The sequence below is a fragment of the Polypterus senegalus genome, chromosome 4 (genome assembly GCF_016835505.1).
Source record: "Polypterus senegalus isolate Bchr_013 chromosome 4, ASM1683550v1, whole genome shotgun sequence".
Lineage (NCBI taxonomy): Eukaryota > Metazoa > Chordata > Cladistia > Polypteriformes > Polypteridae > Polypterus > Polypterus senegalus.
In genome coordinates, this window is record NC_053157.1 from 226,738,813 (window position 1) to 226,761,002 (window position 22,190).

Here is a 22,190-nt window from a genome sequence, read left to right on the forward strand (position 1 = left end):
CAGGGCATTCCAGTGGGGGGTCCATTAAAATTTTATTCCACAACAGCTCCACAGCATGGATTTCCAGCACATTTTGTTACGTCACATTGACCATCCCAGGTAATGTTCTTCCAATAACTCCTGAAGAGCAACTGCTGTGATATTTAAAGCAGCTAACCTGGAGATGCATGTTTCTTTGGGGAATACGATTAAAAACAAAAAGAAATCTTTCCCAAGCACTGAAATGAAAGTTGAAAACAGGAAAATTGTGAGGGTTCAACTTTAAACATACATAAGAATTGCAGAGACATTTACCAAATTGGTGAAAACTTCCATCCATTATCCAGCCCACTCATTTCCTAACTACAGGGTCACGGGAGTCTGCTGGAGCCAATCCCAGCCAACACAGGGCACAAGGCAGGAAACAAACCCCGGGCATGGCACCAGCCCACCGCAGGGCACACACACTAGGGACAATTTAGGATCTCCAATCCACCTAACCTGCATGTCTTTGGACTGTGGGAGGAAACCGGAGTACCCGGAGGAAACCCACACAGACACGGGGAAAGCATGCAAACTCCACACAGGGAGGACCTGGGAAGCGAACCCGGGTCTCCTAACTGCGAGGCAGCAGCACTACCACTATCATCTATTATGTTATACAAATCTATATGGAATGGCCAAAAAATAAAAGACACAACAGCAGGGACAATAACAAACACATGGAGGAGTATAGAAAGAATAGCCATGTGGAATAACTGAGATTCAAGGGTAGGGATACAAGATAGTACCTCATTGAGGATATTCATAGAAAAGAAAGCAACACTTCTTCAAAAAACGAAAACACTTCAGTAGCAAACTAAGTGCAGTACAAAAAGTTAAAATATAGTTTGTAGACCACGATGTTAGCCATGTTTGTAATGCTTTTGTCAAAATGTAGATTGAAGAAAAATGGAATTGCTTTTAAAGACTGAAGTCATTTTGGTGCAGAAGAAGCCTCCGCATGACAGTGCAGGCAAGGGGTTTGGAAACTGAGACAGAGAAGCTCACATCTAAAACCTCTCAACAGGAATGTTTATGACTGGTTGAGAAACAAGACAATGGAAACATTTGATTCAGCCTTTAATGTAAATCTTTGCATTGTAATGATTCATCTTTTTCTTTCCTAAATGTATTTACTCAAATATAAGAGTTGCATGAAACAGATTCTAGCATTTCAACGCAATGTTTGAACAAACTCTGTCTGGACAGGATTCAAGTAGTTCACTAGGAATATTGATGCACACACACAAACACAGAGGTTCATTTAAAGGAATACTCAACACCAAAAACTAATCAGGGGCTTAGGCAGGTCTTTAATTCAAAAGGGTGACCATGTGTGAAAGGGCTTTAGGGTGGTGGACTACTTTCTTGATTTAACAGTATTTTTGCAAAAAATGCATGCGTTTTACCCATTGTGAGCACACAACTGGAAGACTTGACATGACAGTAACATGTTTTCTATTCTTTTTTTAATTGTCTTTTTGATGTTGTTTGCTGTGGTCCAGCATGTGCTTCCATTCAAGCATGAACTTTGTTACTTTGTTCCCTCCATTCTCCGTGAAAATATGAGATTAACATTTTTTCTGTGCCATCACTACAAACCACATAGGGTTTATCAGACCCAAAACACTGTGACAAAAGCCAAACTGTGACAAAAAAAGCTTCAAATCAAAACAAAAGTAACACAATCAAGACTTTCTCACCACATTTATCCACTAATTAAATCTGCGTCTTTGATAAAAGGACTTCTGTGCTGCATTATAATTTAATAGCGAGACTTTGTGATGTGAGACAGGGATGAGGTCCATAGCAACCAGGCAACATCCCCTAACAACCTCCACCTTTTAAAATGGTGATGTGACACACTTAAAATGTAAAATAAAAAAATCTGATCCTTTCTCAAACAAAGACTACAATTCAAACATATATATAAAAACAAAGCTTGAAATTAAGCTTTCAAAATTGAAAAATATTGTGAACCCAAAAAAAAAGACCTGAAGCACAAAAATGTTTCTAACCTGCCAAAATGCATTTCCTAATTCTTAACCCATTCCAAGGCAGCTAAAAGATAAGATTTGATAGAACTTGATTTGTCCCCTGGTAAGAAATCAAAGACTTGTGTGCAGCCCTCTATGTAAGTTTAGACTGCTTATAATTTTTAAGTCAGATTGACTCAGCAGAGCAGTGGAATTTCAATCTTCTGAGTGACTGCAGGTTTTCATTCCCATACCTACTTCTACTGTTAACTCTTCACAGATATTGCAATCATGGCCAATTATTTATAGGAATACATCAAGCATTTTGTGAGTTACAGGGTTTAATTGGTTTGGCCCCTTAATTTTACCTTGTTGTTAATTGTAAATGTTCATTTACCCTTGTCATATGTAATACCCCACAGCATAGGCTTCTGCTTTGTTATGTAGTTTTTATGTAAGATTTGTAAGGAAAGATAAAGGGCAAAGTTAAATAAAGAAAGAAAGGAATTGCACCAGATCCTTAACTGCAGTCCTTGCTTGTGAGGATCGGGCAGGACGCTGTGTTTCATTTTGTTAAATTGCAAATCTATGCAGTTTGAATGTGTTATGTTTAATTCAAATTCAGCTTCTTTAAGCACAATTGATATCATTATTTCTAAATATATATAAACAGCTGAGCTGACAAAAAACCATAAAACAGTACAATGTTTTTCACAAAGGAAGCACATTAACTTCCTCTTTCCCCTCTTTTGCTCAGTTATTCTTTAGACCGCAGTGATGATGGAGATGAACAACTGGGACCACGATTGTGAAAATGTCTATGAGAATTATAACTATTCCTGTCAGAAAAATTCTGAAGAACAGCACAAGGGTAGGTTAACATCCTTTTATACAATTCTAAGAGAAGAGTTTTCTTTAGTAAGAGCGGTTTTAATACCGTCAGCTTGGCACAAATCAACTCACACCTTCCCTTTGGTGAAGGCAATACGAAATTTTGGTTTGTGTTTTTTTGTCAGTTGCATTCTAAGTCTCATATTATTTATAGTGGGATCAACATTAAGATAATACTTTTTCACAGACTGTAGAAAGGTTTTGAGAAATTCTATTAAATTCAGTTTAACATAAATTTCTTCTGCTTGGAAATCTAGCTCTCTGTACTCTGTAAAAATAGAACATATAGTAATTAAAATGAAGCAGAATATTGCACACAATACAATCTAGAGTATCTCAAAAGAGTAAAATAAAACTTTTCCAAGGTTACTGTGTGTAAAGCATTTTAAATCAAACCTTTTATGTTTACTTACTTTCGATTTCTATAGCACAATATTTATGAAGTATAACATGATATTCTGTACTTTTGTGTCATATTCATCCTTTTTTCCAAATCTAAATTGCTTCAGCAAACAGCAAAAGATGCAAATTCGACTTAACTGGTAAAAGAATTTGGATTGCTCTAGTATTTATATGGTAATACAATATACACAAAAATATTCAGACTATTTACAGCCCTAATGTTGCTGGTTATTATAATAGAATATAACAGAATATTTAAATATTCTGTTCCTACAGTATATGTATCTATAACTCAAAATGACATGTTCAGGAAGAAAAGAATTAAAAAATGCCAGAACAGTCAAAAAGAAGACAAAGTATATACTGTAGCAAACAGAGGTACTCAGTAATACATCTAGCTGTTGTCACTCATGCGAATGTTTAAAGGAATACAAATATGGCAAGGTGAATGAAAGTTCATTGACACTTTATTAACTGAACTACTGTATGTACAAGTCTGCCCGATGTTGGGTCCCTGAGAGATGCTGCCTTCTCAGCCCAGGACACTCCAGCCTGTCTGCACTAGCTGATCCAAAGCACAACTTAACGTCACTCTGCCGTACTCAAGATTCAATGCCACTAGTGCCCTCACTGTACTAACTCTCCAGCTTTCACCCAGTGTTTTGTTTATTGGCTTTGCTGCTCTCTCACGGCTGTGCTCCCACCAGGTACATCCAGCAAAAAGACCACACCTTCCTCTTCAGCAAACCAATTTAAAAAGAAGGTTTCATTTACACATCCATCTAAGCTGGAAAAGTTTCACTTCGTCCATTCGCCTTCTCAGAGCCCCGTCTCTAGTATCCTTAAGCCGCTTGAATGCCAGATAGAGTTTCTCTTTACTGGTTGTTTCCAAAAGCTTCTAATAACGTTCTGGAACATGCTGAATCCTTCTATCCATTTTCCTAACTTCTTTATCCAGGCAGAGACATGGGGCAGCTGGAACCTAGCAGTTATAGGGTGCAGGGTAGTAACAATACTTGGCCATGATGCCAGGGTGATCACACACATCACTATGACACTTATCAGCCACTGAACAGTACAATATATGACATTTTCTTAACTCTGTCTTTTGTAACAATGACTGCTTTAAGTTTTTTCGACTCCATGTACATCACTTTACACATTCATTTTGTTTTTGATATCCCTCGCTTCAGATTTTCTCAAGCATATTCATATTTATAGGACTTTTTTGAGTGGGTTAGTCAGGGATACTCATCTTTTCACTCTTGACTGCCCTCATTAAAATGTTGAAAAAAAACCTTAAAGCTTCAGATATTTGACGCTTTTGTGGTATTTTCCTTTACTCTTTCCAACATTGCTTTACTTCTCTCACTTTGACGCTCCTGCCACCATAGTTCATCACAGTGACTGAATTTTTCAGGGAATGAACAGTGTTTTTTCTGAACAACATCCTGGTACTAAGCAACCATCTCTGTTAATTTAGCTGATTCGTTTTCATGCTTTCTGGAAAAGTTCACCTGGGACAGTTCTACTCAAATAGTCGTCAACTTTTTGGACCATCATTCTGTGGATCATCATTCTTCAGACACCTCTCCAACACTTCTTTACACAACTATTGGCTACTAAGACATTAGAACGTTAGACAAATTGTGATGAGAACAGGCTATTCAGCCCAAGATGCCTGACCATCATATTAACCAAAGTTCTCTAAGGTCCTGCTGTATACAAAGACACTTGGTAGGTTATTCCATGTGTTTCTAGTTCTCTGCGTGAAGAAAAACTTTCTAACATTTGGGTGAAATCTTTACTTAACAAGTTTGTAACTGTTGTTGAGGAACTCATTTTAAACAGTCTTGATCCCCCCTTCATTTACCAGTAACATTTTGATCATGTCACCTCTTGATCTCCATTTGCTTCAATTGGAAACGTACAAGATGATTGTTGAATGCTGCTATTTTTTCCAAAGACATTGGTCTCATTTTGCCTCATTTCCCTTATTGATCAATTTCTCTTGGACTCTTGAGTATTTTTATTTGTTCATTATTTAACAAATGATTCCTAAACAAACTACAGTTTTTACTTCAGTGGTGCACAAACAAAGGCTGTTATGAAGGCAAATATGGTAACTCATTTTAAATTGTGACGTATGACAGTTTAAATAGAAATTCTTTTTTAATTATAAAAGATATTTGATAGTCTTGTGTCATCCATTAAGATTTAAAAACCTTTAAAGAGTCTCCATACTTTTTTAAGGCACTTTATAAAAGCAAAGGATGAAGTAACAAGATAACACACCGGATCTACAGGCTGCAGTGACATGCTAACCTTCTATTGAAAATCCTTTACAGGATTTTCATCACTCAAGATTTTAAATTCTGTTTCTTTTTTCTATCTAAAGATATTATAAGAGATTACAAGCCACCTAACCAAAAGGCAGTACATTTAAACCCAACAACTGGCCTGTGATTTCAGTGTAGCAATTTAGTTAACTAAATATAACATGCGTATGTAGTCTGCAGCACCAAGTGACAGTAACCTTGTGTAAAGGCGTCTCCCTTGTATAAAATTAAAATGATAACATCCTCTTTCTGCTCTTCTGCTTTCCCACATCTCTCACTTAGATGCACAATCTAAATGCAGAGAGGAGTGGCACTTTCTTATTTTTAGGGCAAGATAACTTATTGTCTGCCAGTCACTTTAGGATACATGGCTTGTCAGAATTTAAAGCCTTATCAGTTGCATGTACGGTATGTCAAACATCTTTATTTCATATTGGGCAGCCCTGCCACTTCCTGACCTCTGGTGTCCTGTGTTCAAATCCTGCACATGGCTGCCCTCTTTTTGGACTGTTAAGCCAGTTAAACAAAATTAAAATGGCATTGGACTGCCACCACGCATTCTTTTTCCCAAACTGACTACTCCAGGTGGACTATTAGTACGATGTGTTAGAGTGCACTGCTCTGATGTTATAAATAGTAAAGCAGGAATTGTGCATTTCTTTTAGAAATCATACAAAATATTTCTTTGAGAACTAAAAATTTAAATTGAAAACAAAAGTGATAAAATTTGTTTTTCTAAACTGAAAAACTTAACTATAATTAGAGTTGTTGTGATTCAGCTGCAAACAACATGGCAATGGTGTAATGTATGCGCAACTGAGCCACAAAGCAGGCCAGAATCCTAAAATGCCACTCCCTATAAGATACACTAAAATGCAGCCTGAGTTCCTACTTCACTAGCAGACTTTGGCCAGCAATAGGCCAAATGGGGCTTTGGCTTCAAAAGTTGTGGCAAGGTCTCAAACGTATTAAAATGCCTTGCAAGAGAGGAAATTTCCATAAACCCTTGGCTTGTGCAATAACTGGCAAATGAAAAATCTTTATTAAGAAGGATGGCCAGGGTGGACAGAAAAAACAAAAATTATAAACACAAAAATGGTAGAAAATTAATAAAATATTCAAAACTAACAAAAAAGAAAACCACAGCGTCCGAGCTTCAGTATAATAATTACAGCAAATGAATCCAAATACAGGCAAAAATTCATGAAATCAAAGAAAATCCAAAAAAACCCAAAAAAACGGCAATACACACCAAAACAATCTCTATTCCACCAAAGCACATTCCAACAAACTGCAAGGAAGTCGGTTTCCTAACCTGCCTTTATAGGCTGTGGGTGGTTCCTTAGTGGTGAGGCAATAGTGGCACCACCTCTGGAGGCGTTCATTCACAAAACACCAGAAACGTGAGAAAATAAGATTACCCACATAGAAAGCAAATAATAGATAGATACAATACAGTTATACTTCTTCTTCTTCTTCCATCGGCTGCTCCCATTAGGGGTTGCCACAGCGGATCAACTTTTTCCATGTCTTGCTGACCTCTTCATCGTTCTCTGTTACACCCACCACCTGCATGCCCTCTCTTACCACATCCATAAACCTTCTCTTAGGCCTTCCTCTTTTCCTGTTCCTTGGCAGCTCTATCTTTAACATCCTTCTCCCAATATACCCAGCATCTCTCCTCTACACATGCCCAAACCAACACAATCTCACCTCTCTGACTTTGTCTCCCAACCGTCCAACTTGAGCTGACCCTCTAATGTACTCATTTCTAATCCTGTCCATCCTCGTCACACCCAATGCAAATCTTAGCATCTTTAACTCTGCTACCTCCAGCTCTGTCTCCTGCTTTCTGGTCAGTGCCACCGTCTCCAGCCCATATAACATAGCTGATCTCACTGCCATCCTGTAGACCTTCCTTTCACTCATGATGATATCCATCTGTCACAAATCACTCCTGACATCTTCCATCCATTCCACCCTGCCTGCACTCTCTTTTTCACTTCTCTTCCACAATCCCTGTTGCTCTGTACTGTTGATCTCAAGTAATAAAATACAGTTATACAATATAGATAATAAAACAAATAATACATATAAATAACAATATAAGCTGCTGTAATTAATTCTTAAAAAATAAACAAAAAAGACATAAAACATGAAATTTAAACATAAGCCAACAAAGGAACTGTAGCTTAAATATAACAGTAGCCAGTAAAGAATTACAAGGAGTCAATCACCAAAATAATGTAATACAACCCATGTAAAAACACTAAGATAAAGACTGAATCATCAACATCTCAATTTTTCTAGTTTTTCTTCAAATTTAATTAGTTGAAATGCAATGAATGACCTAAAATGATGAAAAGGTAAGCAATAAACTGTACCCAAACTTTAAATTTTAAGTTTAGGAGAGCAAAAACTGAAATAAAGGAAATATCAGAATATTATAAATGGCCCTTCTTCAAAGAACAACTAATAGGTTACAATCTACAGATGTTCTGCAGCAATTAAAGTAAATAAAGCCTTGCAAGTTGAAGCAAACAGCAATTAAGAAATGAAATGAGGCAGAGCATCATTACCCTTAGAAGTGTAGGCCTTTCATTTAAAGAAATTGCAAAGAAGATCAAAGAGTCAGTGAGTCCATTGGTGTCCTACACAATCCAAAGACAATTGGAAAGTGGAAGAAACTCTGATGGGAAGATATCTGGCAGACCCCAAAGTCACCCAATCAGAAGACATTTTTCTGAGGGTCACCAGCTTGCATGACAGGTGCCTCTATTGTGGTCATCCGAGGGAATGACTTGCTGATATACTGTGACAAATTTTTGGGGTGCCAACCCGACTTTCCCCATTTACTTGCAGAATTCCACAAAATCAATGTGTGATGGCGTTCAAAAATGAAACAAAAATGCTGCCTCATAACACTTGGGTTAGCTCAGTCAAAACAACTAGATTGACTATAAATAGGCTGTGGGGCTCTTCTTCTCAGGTTGCTTAAATAAGAAGAGACACTTCCTTCTGGGCGGTCTCACTTTTATGGCCCAGGGACTGGAAGAGGTGGAGTCATTTGCCCTCATTGGGCAGTTTCTCTGCACTGTTGAGGAAGAAGGCAGCCCGTCGTCTCTCAGCTCGAGATGGTAGCACCAACTTGCCACTTTTACAACTTATTACTTTTCATCTTGGATTTTAATTCTTTTTAGGAACTGGACTCAATTAACATTCTTGACATCTGCCTCAACCCAAAGTGTCGACATAAGTCGATGCCCGCCTTGAAAGAGTTAAAATCATAACTTCTTGAACAACTAATTTGAATCTTCTTTTAAATTGCTTGTTGCTGCTGATATCTAATTGTAAGAATATTATTCTGTTTCTGCAATATTCTTCATCACTACCATCTGTAGCAGAGAGGTGCCTTTACCTGTGGAATTATTAATTTATGATTTGCCCTGATGATTCCTCTGATTATGTTTTGGGCATATCATGCTATAATTTGGGACTTTTGAGTGGATTGCTGACTACTGGTATCTACTTCCATGAAGACTTACAGCAGTAAGACTATAACCTGTGGATTAACCCCAGCTGTAGACTGAGACCTTCTTGGATCCTTGCTGTGTTGAGTTCACCTGTGTTCCCCAATCTCACCTTACCTACTGTACTGCTCTCCTTTTTCCTCACTTTTTCCTGACAATGCCCACCAGTGATTTAAGTCCTTAAGCCAGATAGCTAAGAGTCTAAGAGTCACACAAGGAGCTCTTTAAGGCTCTGCTTTCTGTATCTACATGCCTGCCCTTGGCCCTATTATTCGCCACTTTGGACTGGGTCATCATTTATATGTGGACTTTATTCAAGTCTTCAGTATTTCAGTGCTAAAAGTGAATGTTCATCAGAGATTTCTTAGGTCACAACTTCCTTTAGTAAAATTACAACCTGGATAAAACATTATTCTTTAATATTAAACTGCAACAAAACAGATGTCCTGCTTATTGGCATTCCTCCCTTTCTTATTCAACCCATATATCTCTACCGCTCTTTAATGGCAGGCACCCCTTCTAATCTATTATTCCAGCTCAAACTGGTTCATAAGTCTACTTCAAGATTTCTTACTAAGACCTTTAACAGGGAGCACATGACACCTGTTCTCTACCACTGTCACTGTCACCCTGTTTCTATAGGATTTAATGAAAAATCTTGTGACCAACCTATAATGTTTTAAGTGCCTTTGCACCGCACCGGACTATGTCAGTGACCTACAGCCTACCCATTAAGGTTCAATGATTCTCACACTCTTGTTGTGCCCCATACTAACCTGTTAATTAGCTCTATGGATGACTGATCCTTCAGTTCCATAGTGAAAAGACTTTAGAACGGCTTCTCTAAATCAATTAGATCAGCCAACTCAATTCCTACTTTGAAATGGCAACTTAAAGCCCATCTGTTCAGGATGGCTTTTAACTCACAAGGGCATTCTTACCCTTTCTCTCATTTTATCCACTCCGTCCAAGACAATGGTGTATCAAATATGATGTGATTTAAATATGATTTTCTTGAAGCATTTTGTTTTTTTGATTTCAGTTTATTGTTTAATATTTTGAAACATTGTGTTTCCAGTGTTAAATGTTGACACTATTTTCATTCCAGTTTTATCATTTCATCTTTTTGTCTGCTTTTATTCCTGTTAGTACATTTCGAATTTCTTTTAAACAAGCTTCTGTAAAAAGTCAAATTTTCCCATGGAAACAAATAAAGTTCTGGCATTTTTATATATTAATAATATGAGGTATAATTTTTCTATTGGAACATTAGCATCCATGTAACACAAAATACAAATTTCTGTTCGCTGGTATCAATTACATTTCCAGCGTAGGGCCAGACCTGGATTTGTGTCTGAAAAGGACACCTTAGAGTCTCTCAGAACCCCAAAATAAGTTTCACTTTATTATGGCTGACATCACTGACAGAATATGACCCTTTAAGGACTTTTCTACTCTTGGCATAAATATTTTCCTAACAACCTTGAAACCCCCTTTTACTGCCTTAGCCGATCTTAGTCAAATGCCAGAGGAATGAAGCACAGAGTAAATAGTTGCTTATTACACCTCTAGGCTGCAGGTGTGTAATTTATGCTAAGGAACAAAATATATTACAGTCCAAGGTGGGATTATGACAAGACTTCAAGGATCATAGAGGGCTGCTGTGCTCTCCGCCACAAGATTCTACAGATGGTTTTTCAGAAAACTGCATCCTCCTCAAAGAAGTCATTTAAGGCCTAATGGGTGCCTTCATGTCACCGCCCTTTTGTGGTTTTCTTACCATTTTAAACACTCAGTCCTATGTGGTTGGTATGCAGCTCACACACAATTGTTCTGGAGTGAGTGTGAAGGTATGCCTGTGGGTATTTTGTGGCAAGGTGGTTGGTTGGTAATTCATGACAACTTTCTTTGACATTCATGCAGTCAGAAGTTCATTCAAAGGACCTAACCTGAATCAAAGAAAGAACAGACTAGAAAGATGCTGGTAATTTTGTTAGGGATGAACAAGTTAATCATTTGAAACTCATAAGTACAATATGAGTAGTGTGGCGGACAGCCAGGGTCCATGCTTTCCCGGGATGCCCCTTCGCTAAATGTTCAGGAAGAGCAGCCATGGACTGTGCAATACCTCCCCCTGGATGGTAGATGGCCACCCCCCTGGTTTGGAGCAGTGCTTCGGTTTCCTGCAGGGCTCCATGGGAATTGGAGTTGGGTGCAGCCCTGTTGGGTTCTACAGGCGCCACCAGGGGGTGCTGCAGCTGGGACTCCTGAGCCTGTATGGGCAGTGTATTCGCCACACCTGGAAGTGCAACTGGAACTCGTCAGTCAACCACTTGGAGCACTTCCAGGTGGACTATAAAAAGGGCCAGCAGCCACCACTCAATGGCAAGAGTCAGGAGGAGGAGGAGGACGGAGCTTGGAGGAGGAGTAGGGGTGCCAAAGAATAGTGTTTGTGCTTGTGTTTTGGTGTACTTGGGACTGTGTTGTGCCTGTGGGGGGTCACGGGGAAGACGTTCCCCAAAGGTAAAGAAAAATAAAAGTTGTTGGTTTTTATATGTGCCTTCGGTGTGAGTCTGTGTCGGGTCAGGCACCTATATAGAGCCTTTGTTACAGTAGGTATTACTGTTTTGAGCAATATGATTTGACTTCATGCAGATGCAGGCATTTTACTTCTTTTAATTAAATAGAAATACATATAAAAAGGATTCTGGTACCATAGGGGTATATCCTAAAACCAGATAAAGAGTAGTTGCAAATAAACACAAAAAAAAAGAAAAGACTATTCACGATGTTGCAAATTACTAAGTAATCATTTCTGGCGATCACTCAGATTGAGGCTTCACATATGAATGCCAACTTTTGGAACCAATTTTCTTTATATCCCAGCCAGGATGAAGAGGGTAAGACTTTAGGTTTGAGGTCGAGAAAAAGACTTGAGCAGCCTTGGGAACGTTTGGCCCTGGAGGTAAAAGAGGAGACATTGTTACTGACAGCACCATCTCATGCTTGGAGGTGGTATTTTCTCATTTTACAGCCCTATAACTGCACTCTACTCACTCATATCTCACATTCTTTTTCACTTTATTTTATGTAACCTTAATTAAGTTGTGCAACGGGTGTCTAAAACACTAAGTTTAGCTATTTGGAGCTTCACCAAATCCTGATAGCATTCAGTATGTGGCATGTTTTCCTGTTGTGTTCCTGTTATATTTCCCTACTTCGTTTATTGTGTTAATGTTAAATCATCAGTTTTTTCATTTACAGGTAGTCGTAGACCTATGCATCTTACAACCGTTTGGCTTATGACCAGTACCACATCTCACAGGCAAACAATAGTTTTCGCCATGCCAGTTCTGTATGACTCATTTATTTCACAGGCTGAAATGTTAAAACAGAAAACATATAAATGCTCAGACTCTGACAGTACAATCTCCTCTCACAGTTAACACAATGAACATCGCTCGAGGTTCACACTGATGATGTAACATAACAGAGACAAAGAAAGGATTCGTGAAGCTGTTTAAAGTTTGGCATCCATGTGAGCAACAACTGTAATGAAACAAAATAATAAAATAAAAAAAATTACAAATGAAAGCAAATCTGCACATTGTGCTAAGAATAATGATAAAAGAGGATATAAAACAAACAATATGACTTAAGGGACTTATTTTACAGTACTATACATATGTTCAGGTTTGAATATGTCCAGATCAACTTATGACCGGTCCATCAGAAACCAAACGTGGTCATAAGTTGACAACTACCTGTATAGGATAACAATGAGTAGACAACAAAGGTTTTGTGGTATTTCATTCATCATGTAAAATTGTTATTTTCAGTTCAGGGTTGCACAAGTAATTGTGGTAGCAGTTTTACTGAGGCAGTGCTGCAAAGTACATTGGGGGATAAATGAGAGCGCTGACGTCACAAGGAAACCCTCTGAGCGCTCTGCTAATAGCCTGTCCATGTATGAACAATTAATGAAGTTCTCTTTTGGCTTATGCTTTAGGAAAGGTGCTTCTGAGTCTGTGGCTGAGCACCAGCAGTTACCACAGTGCAAAATGTGCAACCTGGGAAGGATCATGGTGTGTTTCCACATCGATACAAAGTTGAAAATCTCAGAATTTCTCATTTTCACAATCCCAATTACATATAGCAGGTCTAATGTACTGACAGCCATAATATTCAGTTGGGCTACCCTTTTAAATAAATATGAATGTTTAATCATTGCTGAGGGCCAGTATGTTCATATTGTGGCATTACATCTCCATGGCCCCTGGTTTAGTTATTGTCTATGTTCACCTTCTGAGAGTGTGTACTTTCTCTGTGTACCTTTGGTTTTCTCTCACATCTGTTGTTATGACCAGTTTGCATACAAAAATTAAAACTATGAATGAACTTATTATTACACAACCTACAACTTTATTCAAGGCAACTTACAACATCTAAGGGATAAAATCGGTTAAGTTTCTTTTGCTTTTTTCCCCAATTAAAGCACAGATGGGTGAAGTGACTTGCTCATAGTCACACAGTGTCAGTAACGGGATTTGACATCCAAACCCTTAACCACTACACCACACTGCCTGCTTGTTTCAGACATGCCACTGATTCAGTTAAGATTTAACCAAAAACATGCAAATAAAGAAAACAATATTTAGCAAAAAGAACAACAAAAGACAAACTGGCAATTTTAAAAGTGATGAAAAGAGCTGACAATTGCATCAAAACTCTATTCAATCATAACAGAAACAAGCTCTTGTAGGTTCAATACATTTCTGAAATTTTATTGAAGCTTTATTTTTCACATAGTTGGTGGGACCTCTAATGGATTTTCCACCACATGCTGCTTCTCTTATTGTGACAGTGAGTGTGTTTGCCTGCACACACAAAACTGGGATAAGGTAAATAACCCAGTTACGGTAAAAACCTGTTTTTTTAAAAAACTCTGTTTACGTGTGCAAGTATGCTTCTCGAATTCTCCTACAGCAAAACGCTGCAACGTCATTAAACTGTGCTTTGAACATAATTCTCAGCCTCCGTGAATCCAAAAAGCACAACACCTGTAAAAATGTTCTTGAATGTTATAAATACATTTGGTCATTCAGGTGTTGCGAAGTAAATAACATCCATCCACTTTTCACATTTTCGGCTTAAGCTCCAATGATTTGAGGTGTGAACACTGGCCACTGCATTACCCAAACACAATATTTCAAATCTATCAATAGAAAACAGCTGGCTTAAGAGAAGGACTGGTGACCCCATATAATTGAAGGTGTACACAAAAAAACGAAAGCACACAATATGTTGCAGAAACGTCTTTCCAGAATTTAACAAAGATGGTGGGGCTTCCGGTTTTGAGGTAGGTGCAGATGGACAGACACAGGAAGTGACGTCATAGATGTTATAGCCACCAATCATCCAGTCTGCAGAGGGAGGATGAGAAAAGGCATTAGGATGCAGCGGGAGAATTATAGTCACTAGAGTCTTTCAGCTGTCTCCTATGTGCACACGACACTGGATTAAAACTAAACTGACACTTTATAGATTTTTATTACTGGATTGCATGCAACACAATCTTTTCTGCTTGGCTATTTGTGATTGAGCCCTGCCAAGGACTGACATACCTATATTCGTGCTTCTTGTCTTGTCAGTGCTGCTGGGATAATACTCATTTCTTTAAAAAGTATTTGGACTACATAACGCACATTACTGTTAATACATTACCTTTCTTGCCCCAAGAGTGTGCTGCTAAGCCTAGAACTGTATGTGTAGATCATCAACATAAATTCAGCAATTTTTGGAATTTTAAGACAGACTATTTCAGCTAGTAGAAGGAATGATGAAATCGCCTGAGCATTTGCCTCTGGAAATTTATCTTGAGGACGGTTCTACCTATATCTGCAGAACACATGTGTAATGGACATGCGCAGACTACAAACACTCTTAATTATAACGTGGTTATGGATTTACATGGCCACATAACTGGGTTACTCGTGGAGAAATCTGTGTGTGTTAACCTGGTTTCTCCGAGACCGATAATCCAGTTTCTCAAACCAGAATAAAAGTTTACACAGCTTTGTTAGAAATCAGATTGCTATAAATAAACAGGTTATTAAAGAACATAAAAAACTCAGTAATGGCTTTCATCCTCCACAAATTATATTTTTTATTACCATAGCGCTCAATAATGATCAATCTGGTCTCTCAGATCACTGGCACAGAGTGTGATCAATGGATAAAGGAGAATATCATCTTGGAAAGCATATTTGTTTGGTTGAATTCCCTTTTAAAATTGTTGTGTATCCTGTTTGAGAATGATTTTAAGAAGGCCTTGAATCTGTAGCATAATATATGCTCACATTATTCAATTTGTAAATTAATATGTGGTGCTGGATAGTATTTAACAGCAAAGGAAAAACGCAAAAATAGTGGTCTAGAATAGGAAACAATTATCTTGTGAAGAAAAGCTATGCTTCATGATTCTTTGATGGGCACAGGTTTGTCTGTTACTTTACATTGCAAAAATTGGGTGGGTGAAAGAAATTTGTTCAAACTGAAGAAGAAAATGTGTTCTTTTGTTTAACTTTTTTTTATAATGCTTTTACAATCTGACTATTTGAACAAAAAGATTTATTATTTACCTATTTGCCCTCTGATACTGGATTTCAATGGTGAAGGTTAATCACTAAACTCTTGGAGAAGATTACAGTAAAGGTGGTAAAAAAAATAAAAGATATATCAGAGGAGTATATGCAGTAGGGTTAGGTTACGGTTGGTTAAAACCAGAATACATTTCTTTATTTTTGCTTTCAGCTAAGCAGCTTCTGTTCTTGGATGGAAAGTGGCAAACAGGGAGTAGTGCAGCTGTTGCAAATCTTGAGTTCAGTGTCTCCATAGACAGGACAAAGCCTGTCTGTAGATGAATCACAGACAGGATTACAAAACCCTCACACTTTGCTGAAAGTGCAGCTGAAGCTATAAAACACAGCAAAAACAAAACCTGAGCACAAAAGCTGTGGTTCTTTAAGACAGCACATTTTTTAGAGAACAAAACACAAGGCAAGACATAGCACTGCTCAATGGGATAGGGCTGACTTATCGGTATCAAAAACAAAGAACAGAAAATGTTCCTGCAGTAGATGTTTCCTGGAGCTGAAACTGAGCTCAGGCATCAGATGTCTACAACCAATATAAAAGTTTAATTACAAAAGTGCAATGTATTTTTTCATTCAATATTTTTGAGTTTTCAAAGCTCACTTAAATATCTTTGTTTGCTCTGGATGAAAGCTTTTCTATTTTTATTATTGTTTTCTTTAACTGCTGAAGATCTGAGCGCTGCAGCAAAGTAACACTAAAGATGCCAATGGTTCCTTTTAAGGTTACTCACTACCAATCAGTGTAAAGAGGCTGATTCTGATCTTCCACCTGTGAGAAGAAGAGACAAGAGACATGGCAAGAGTTTGGGCAGCCACCCGGCTGCAAACGTAAATGATTCATAGTTGAGTCAAGTTTACAAGACATAGTCCAAAACAGAACTGCCTTCCAGGGAAAAGGTGTGAGGCTTTATAGGAAGTTTGGGGGAAGTGATGTCATCCTCGGGGCCGGGACCAGAAGTGATGTCGTCCTCGGGGCCGGGACCGGAAGTGATGTGTCTTGAGTCGAGACGGTGGCTCCTGGGGGGATTTCCCGGGAAAGGGAAGAGCGTCAGTGCACCCCGGGGGCAGATGTATTATCACTCATCTCTAAGCCCTTCAGCTGCCTCCTATGCACACGTGTGTGACACACCTCTCATACCTCCTGTTGTCATTACAGTGGTGATAGCAGTCAGGAGAACAACAGTCTAATTACTTCCATATGGATTGAATGACTTCAATCATGACTTTTTCATCCAACGGTCAGGAGTCATGGATTGGTTGGCTGTGTAGACAAAACATTGTAAGACAGAAAATAGAAACTTGTATAGTTTTTGGCCACCCACAGGCAAACTCTCTATAAATGCATTTAACAAATGGTCTTGAAAAATAAATGTCTCAGACACAAGTCTAAATCTTGTCTGCACAAGATAGTGAATCTTTTTTAAGGTCTTCCAGAAGGGAGGGTCTGGTCCACGTGAATGGACAGTAGAAGTGACGTCATGGATGTTAAAGCCATCAGTCTTCCAGTCTGCAAGGGGAGAAAGCGAAAGGTGATAGTAAACAGTGCCAACCTGTGAAGCAGTGGGAAATTATCATCACCAGAGCCCCTAAGCTATCCCCCATGTGACTAACTGATGAGGCTAATGATCGTTGTATATGTTCAGCAGCTGAACAGGGATGACAAAAACAAGGACAAAGACAGATAAGGCAGTCATAAATGCTTGCTTGGTTGAATAAAATGTCAAATCGCTGATGATAATTTTCACTTTCAAATTTTAATATGATTCAACAATGGGACCACTTTATTACCTGGGGTCGAATAAGGATAAATAAACAGGAAAAGGTTACTTTTGGAAATTCAACATGGCCAAACACAACTCCAGATGAGACAAAAATACTTAGTCTTAAATGAGGTCCTGCTTTGGTTGGAAAAAAAGTTTGTGCAATGTCCTCCCATCATCCCCAGTGCATTTTTGCATGACTTGTGCACAAACAGACATTAAAAACAGCTTATGACAGTGGTTCCCAAAGTGTGCGCTGGGGCACCCTGGGGATCTGCGGCTTCCTCAGAGGGTGCTGTGAAATATTACAAAATTTTCATAATTTTATTTCCATTTTCAAATCAATGTGATAGGATGCAGCACCTGACGGACCTGATGCAAACCAGTAACACACTTAGTAATAACTGTTTCAAAGCCTCCACAAATATTTATTAGATGGCGCTTTTATATAAATAGCTGTCGGTTTCGCAAGGTCTTAGTGCTGAATTAGTTCTATGTGATTGTATCAACTGTGTATTGTTGTGATTAAGTAAAGTGAAGTTTTTGAAGTATTTCTTTTTTTATGGATTTTTGAAAAGGGATCGTTTTTTTACTAAACAGTAATAAGCGTTGTGAGAGTGAAAATAAAGAGGGCACACAGTCAACCAGTGGCAACATCAACCAGAGTGTGCAGAAGCACAAATATCGAAAATATGATGACAGTTATTTGGACTTTGGTTTTACGTTGACAGAAGTCAATGGTGAAGAGAGGCCACTGTGTGTACTGTGTATGAAAGTTTTGGCACCAGAGTGCATGCTCCCAAGTAAGTTGAAATGTCATTTGGAAACCAATCATCCCAGCATGGTTAGTAAATCTCGTGACTACTTTACCAGAAAGTTAAAAGAGTTCAATCAACAAAAAGGTAGTTTTTATAAGCAGACATACCATGCAATGCATTGCTAGCATGTTACAAGGTGGCAAATAGAATCACGCTGACATCTCTCATTCATGCTGGCTGGCTGGCTCGTCCTCTTTCTTTCACTCCAATGCCGCGCTCTCATTCCCCAAGCGATTTTCCCTTTCCTTCTGTGCCGGCCATTTCTTATGTGGCTCCGTGGACACAGCGTCTCAATCGCATTCAATTAAATTTTTTTGTGATCTTAAATATGTGTTTTATTTATTGGTACCTAACCATTTAATTAAAAAAAATATATATTGGCTATTTTGCAAATTAGAATTTGACGGTTGTTGGTGGTGTGTGCCTTGAGAAAACCTGGATTCAGCAAGGGCACTGAGAATCGAAAACGTTTGGGAACCACTGGCTTATGATTTTATTGATACAAATACTCAAATAATAGATCAGAATCACGTCAGAATCTCAGGCCTAAAGAGACGAATGAAAGAGAAAAAGAGACTTCAGGGAAACCTTGCAAATGACTTATGGGTGCTGATTTCTGATCGAAATCCATTAATTTTTATAGATTTCATGTTAAACTGCCTAAATAATACAAAGCATATTTAATTTTTTACTGTGTTTGATATCTCCTTAAAAATGTGCACAAATTATTTCTAAATTTAATATACATTAAGCTTTCATTTAAAGCAATGTACTAATCACAAATTCTACCGTGTTTCCCCGAAAATAAGACCTACTCCAAAAATAAGCCCTAGCATGATTTTCAGGCTGCTTTATACTGTACTTCACACGATGTGACGCGTGTGCCTGAAACAACCATTAAATTCTGAGGACACCTTGCCACAATATCACTGAAAAGGATGTTTGATGATTACAGCCATCAATTCGGGGATGCACCCATTCCAGCAGCACTGGCGCAAGACAGAAACAAAATCCCTGGATGGGGCATCAACTCATTGCAAGGTGAACACAAGCACACAAATACACGAACGTCATTTGTAGCTTCACCAAATCCTCAAACCTTCATGTCTTTGAATGGAAAATTGAGCACACTGTGGAAACTCACCAGGAAAACATACAAACTCCAGGCAGGGTTCACAAGGGACATGACTCCCTGTGTGACAGCAGCGCTACCACTCTGCCACAGTGCCACCCCCATATGTGTAACTATTAACAGGTTTCATTATTTAAACAAAGTTAATTATTTATCTGTAAAATGTAACATGCATTTCATTTTAATGCATTTCATCATGAAATTGATATCAAGTATAAATCTAAATTCTAAGTGTGCAGAGAGCTGGAATATCATAAATTTAATGTGTTCCGTGTGGCGATCTATTGCTGCTTGCCACTGCTGTCAGGTCAGGAAGAAAACTGGGTCGGTTTTAAGATGACATTTACGACAGTCTACTTTAATGATAAAGTAAACTAAGAAGTTAAAGTGGACATTTTGAGTTTGAAGCCGTTCAAAATAGACATTTTCATTAAGTCCTTATTTTTTTGTCTCACTGGCTCAAATATGCCGCTGTACATTCTGATGGTATTATGAAGTTCAAAAAAAAAAAAATAGATAGTACAGAAGATAGTATGTGAGACTTTTAAAATATATTGTGTCATTACTTTGGGGGAATATGCAACGCTTGAATATCAAAGTACCACAAATGCATTTCTTTGTCGCCATTTTGCTTCACCACATCAAACCATTCATCAAACATCGAAGCATACATATCGATCCTGCAGGATCCTAAAAGCGGCTGGGGTACGAAGAAATTCAGGCTGGAATTCAGGGTTTAAATGTGGAGAGTTATGACGATATTCCAGAAGAAGATGACATGACTGTATTTGGATAAATGCATATTGTTGTACATGAATAAATATAAGATATCCCCTAAAAATAAGCCCTAGTGCATCTTTTGGAGCAAAAATTAATATAAGACCTGGTCTTATTTTTGGGGAAACACGGTAGTACATTTTTTTGCTCTATTTAAAATAGAAGTAGTTGGGTATGCAACAAATAAATATAATTTTGGACACAAATCTTTAAATATTTATGAGACAGCCTTGGCGTCACAATTCCTCCTAATCCATTAACAGCTCTGTTTGGTGGACTACAAGATGGGCTTAAAGTGGAGAAGGACAAACTGATTGTAACTGCCTATTCCACAATACTAGCATGCAGAGTTACTCTGCTTAACTGGAAGAATCCCAGTCCACCTTTTATAAGTCAGTGGGTAACTGATATGTGTTCTACACTATTTGAAATTGGGAAAAAAATCTAATTCTCACTTAGAGGATCTGTTCAAACACTTGTGGTTAGTTAGCCAAAGAGTAAGCCAGTAGTGTTTACTGATTGTGCTACTTTGTAATTTAAATCTAATGATGTCTTACAACATGCAGCAAGCACTGTATTTAACTCCAGGATATTCTTTGTAGAATTTAGGACCATAAAGGAAAATGTAATTGTCATATGAGACCACAGCAGAGTGTGACCACCTCTGCTTTTTCTAATTGCCACAGTGATGTTTTTCTGTGCACTTCCCTTTTTGTTTAAACTCAACTTTAATTCTTCCTCTAACAGCTCCGGAACAACATGCAAGTCCAGACAACAAATGCCATCTGTTCAAGTTGGTCCTTCTGCTCCTCTTATGTGTTTTGCTCATAGCTGCCATCACCATCCTGACTGCATATTGTAAGTGCTTTCCAGAAATGATTTGCTTTGATGGAGACAGGAGTCCTACTGTTGCTAGTACACTGTGCTGGCCATGTCTCAGTGTTAGTTTTCTGCTGTTCCAACTGAGTTTGACTTCTGAGATACATTAGAGGCTAAACAATTTTTCATTTGATTCTCAACTAGATAATACTTTGCAGCTATGGTTTAAAGATGTACTTATTCTACATTTTTTAGGATTCATTTAATTTTTCTAAATAAAGATATCACATACACCTATGAAATTCATTTCTCAAATGAATGCCAAGTTTAACCAATTGGTTTATACACATTGTTATAGACCAGCCAATCAACTGGTTTGTAAACTGAAGGAGAAAGTTTTTGTCAAATCCATATTATTGGGCTAGTAGACACCAGCTTATCCAATTGGTCATTAACCTCATTGGTGTTAAGTCCATGTTTCACTCAGGATAGGAATTCTATGTAAAAACAATTAACTGTTCTAAGAACTCACTGGCCACATACATTATAAGAAGGGTCAAAGTAGGCTGTATTTCCTATGCAGACCTAGATCTTTCAGGGTCTGCAATACTATGCTGCAGATGTTCTATGAGTGTGTGCTTGCCTGTGCTCATTTTTTCATTGTGGCATGCAGGGTATGCAGCATGAAGGTAGCAGATAAGGTAAGAGGCTAAACAAACTGATTCTGAAGGCTGGCACTGTAGTAGGACAGAAACCAGACAGCTTGGAAACTGAGAATGTTGATAAGATGTCAGTCTATTATTGAAAATGCTAATCACCTACTTCATAGTGTTGTGGTTGGAAAGAGGAGCGTTTTTAGCAGTAGACTGATTAGCATAAAGCGCTATGCTTCCTCCCCACAGCCATCAGACTTAAAAGACTTCTCATCCAGTCACTCATCCACACAATAAGCTATTCCCTCTGTTTATTTTGTTTTTTTCTATTTTATTGGTAAGACACTCAGATGGATAGTGTCTATTACACTTAATTCACCGTGTACCTGCAGAGCATAGCAAATGATAGATACTTT

At 38.1% G+C, this 22,190-nt stretch overlaps 1 protein-coding gene across 2 annotated transcripts in view; it reads left to right on the top strand.

Annotated features, from left to right (window-relative positions):
- Positions 1 to 2,757: 2,757 nt before the first annotated feature.
- The window catches only part of LOC120528087 (CD209 antigen-like protein C), a 37,832-nt gene continuing 18,399 nt past the window's right edge, over positions 2,758 to 22,190 (top strand). The window contains exons 1-2 of one of the 2 annotated variants that reach the window (XM_039752104.1): positions 2,758 to 2,868; positions 21,050 to 21,160. In XM_039752104.1, the coding sequence (XP_039608038.1) occupies positions 2,775 to 2,868; positions 21,050 to 21,160 (205 nt within the window). In that variant the 5' untranslated portion in view covers positions 2,758 to 2,774. The remainder of the gene's footprint in view (positions 2,869 to 21,049; positions 21,161 to 22,190) is intronic. The other variant, XM_039752105.1, reaches the window with a different exon arrangement.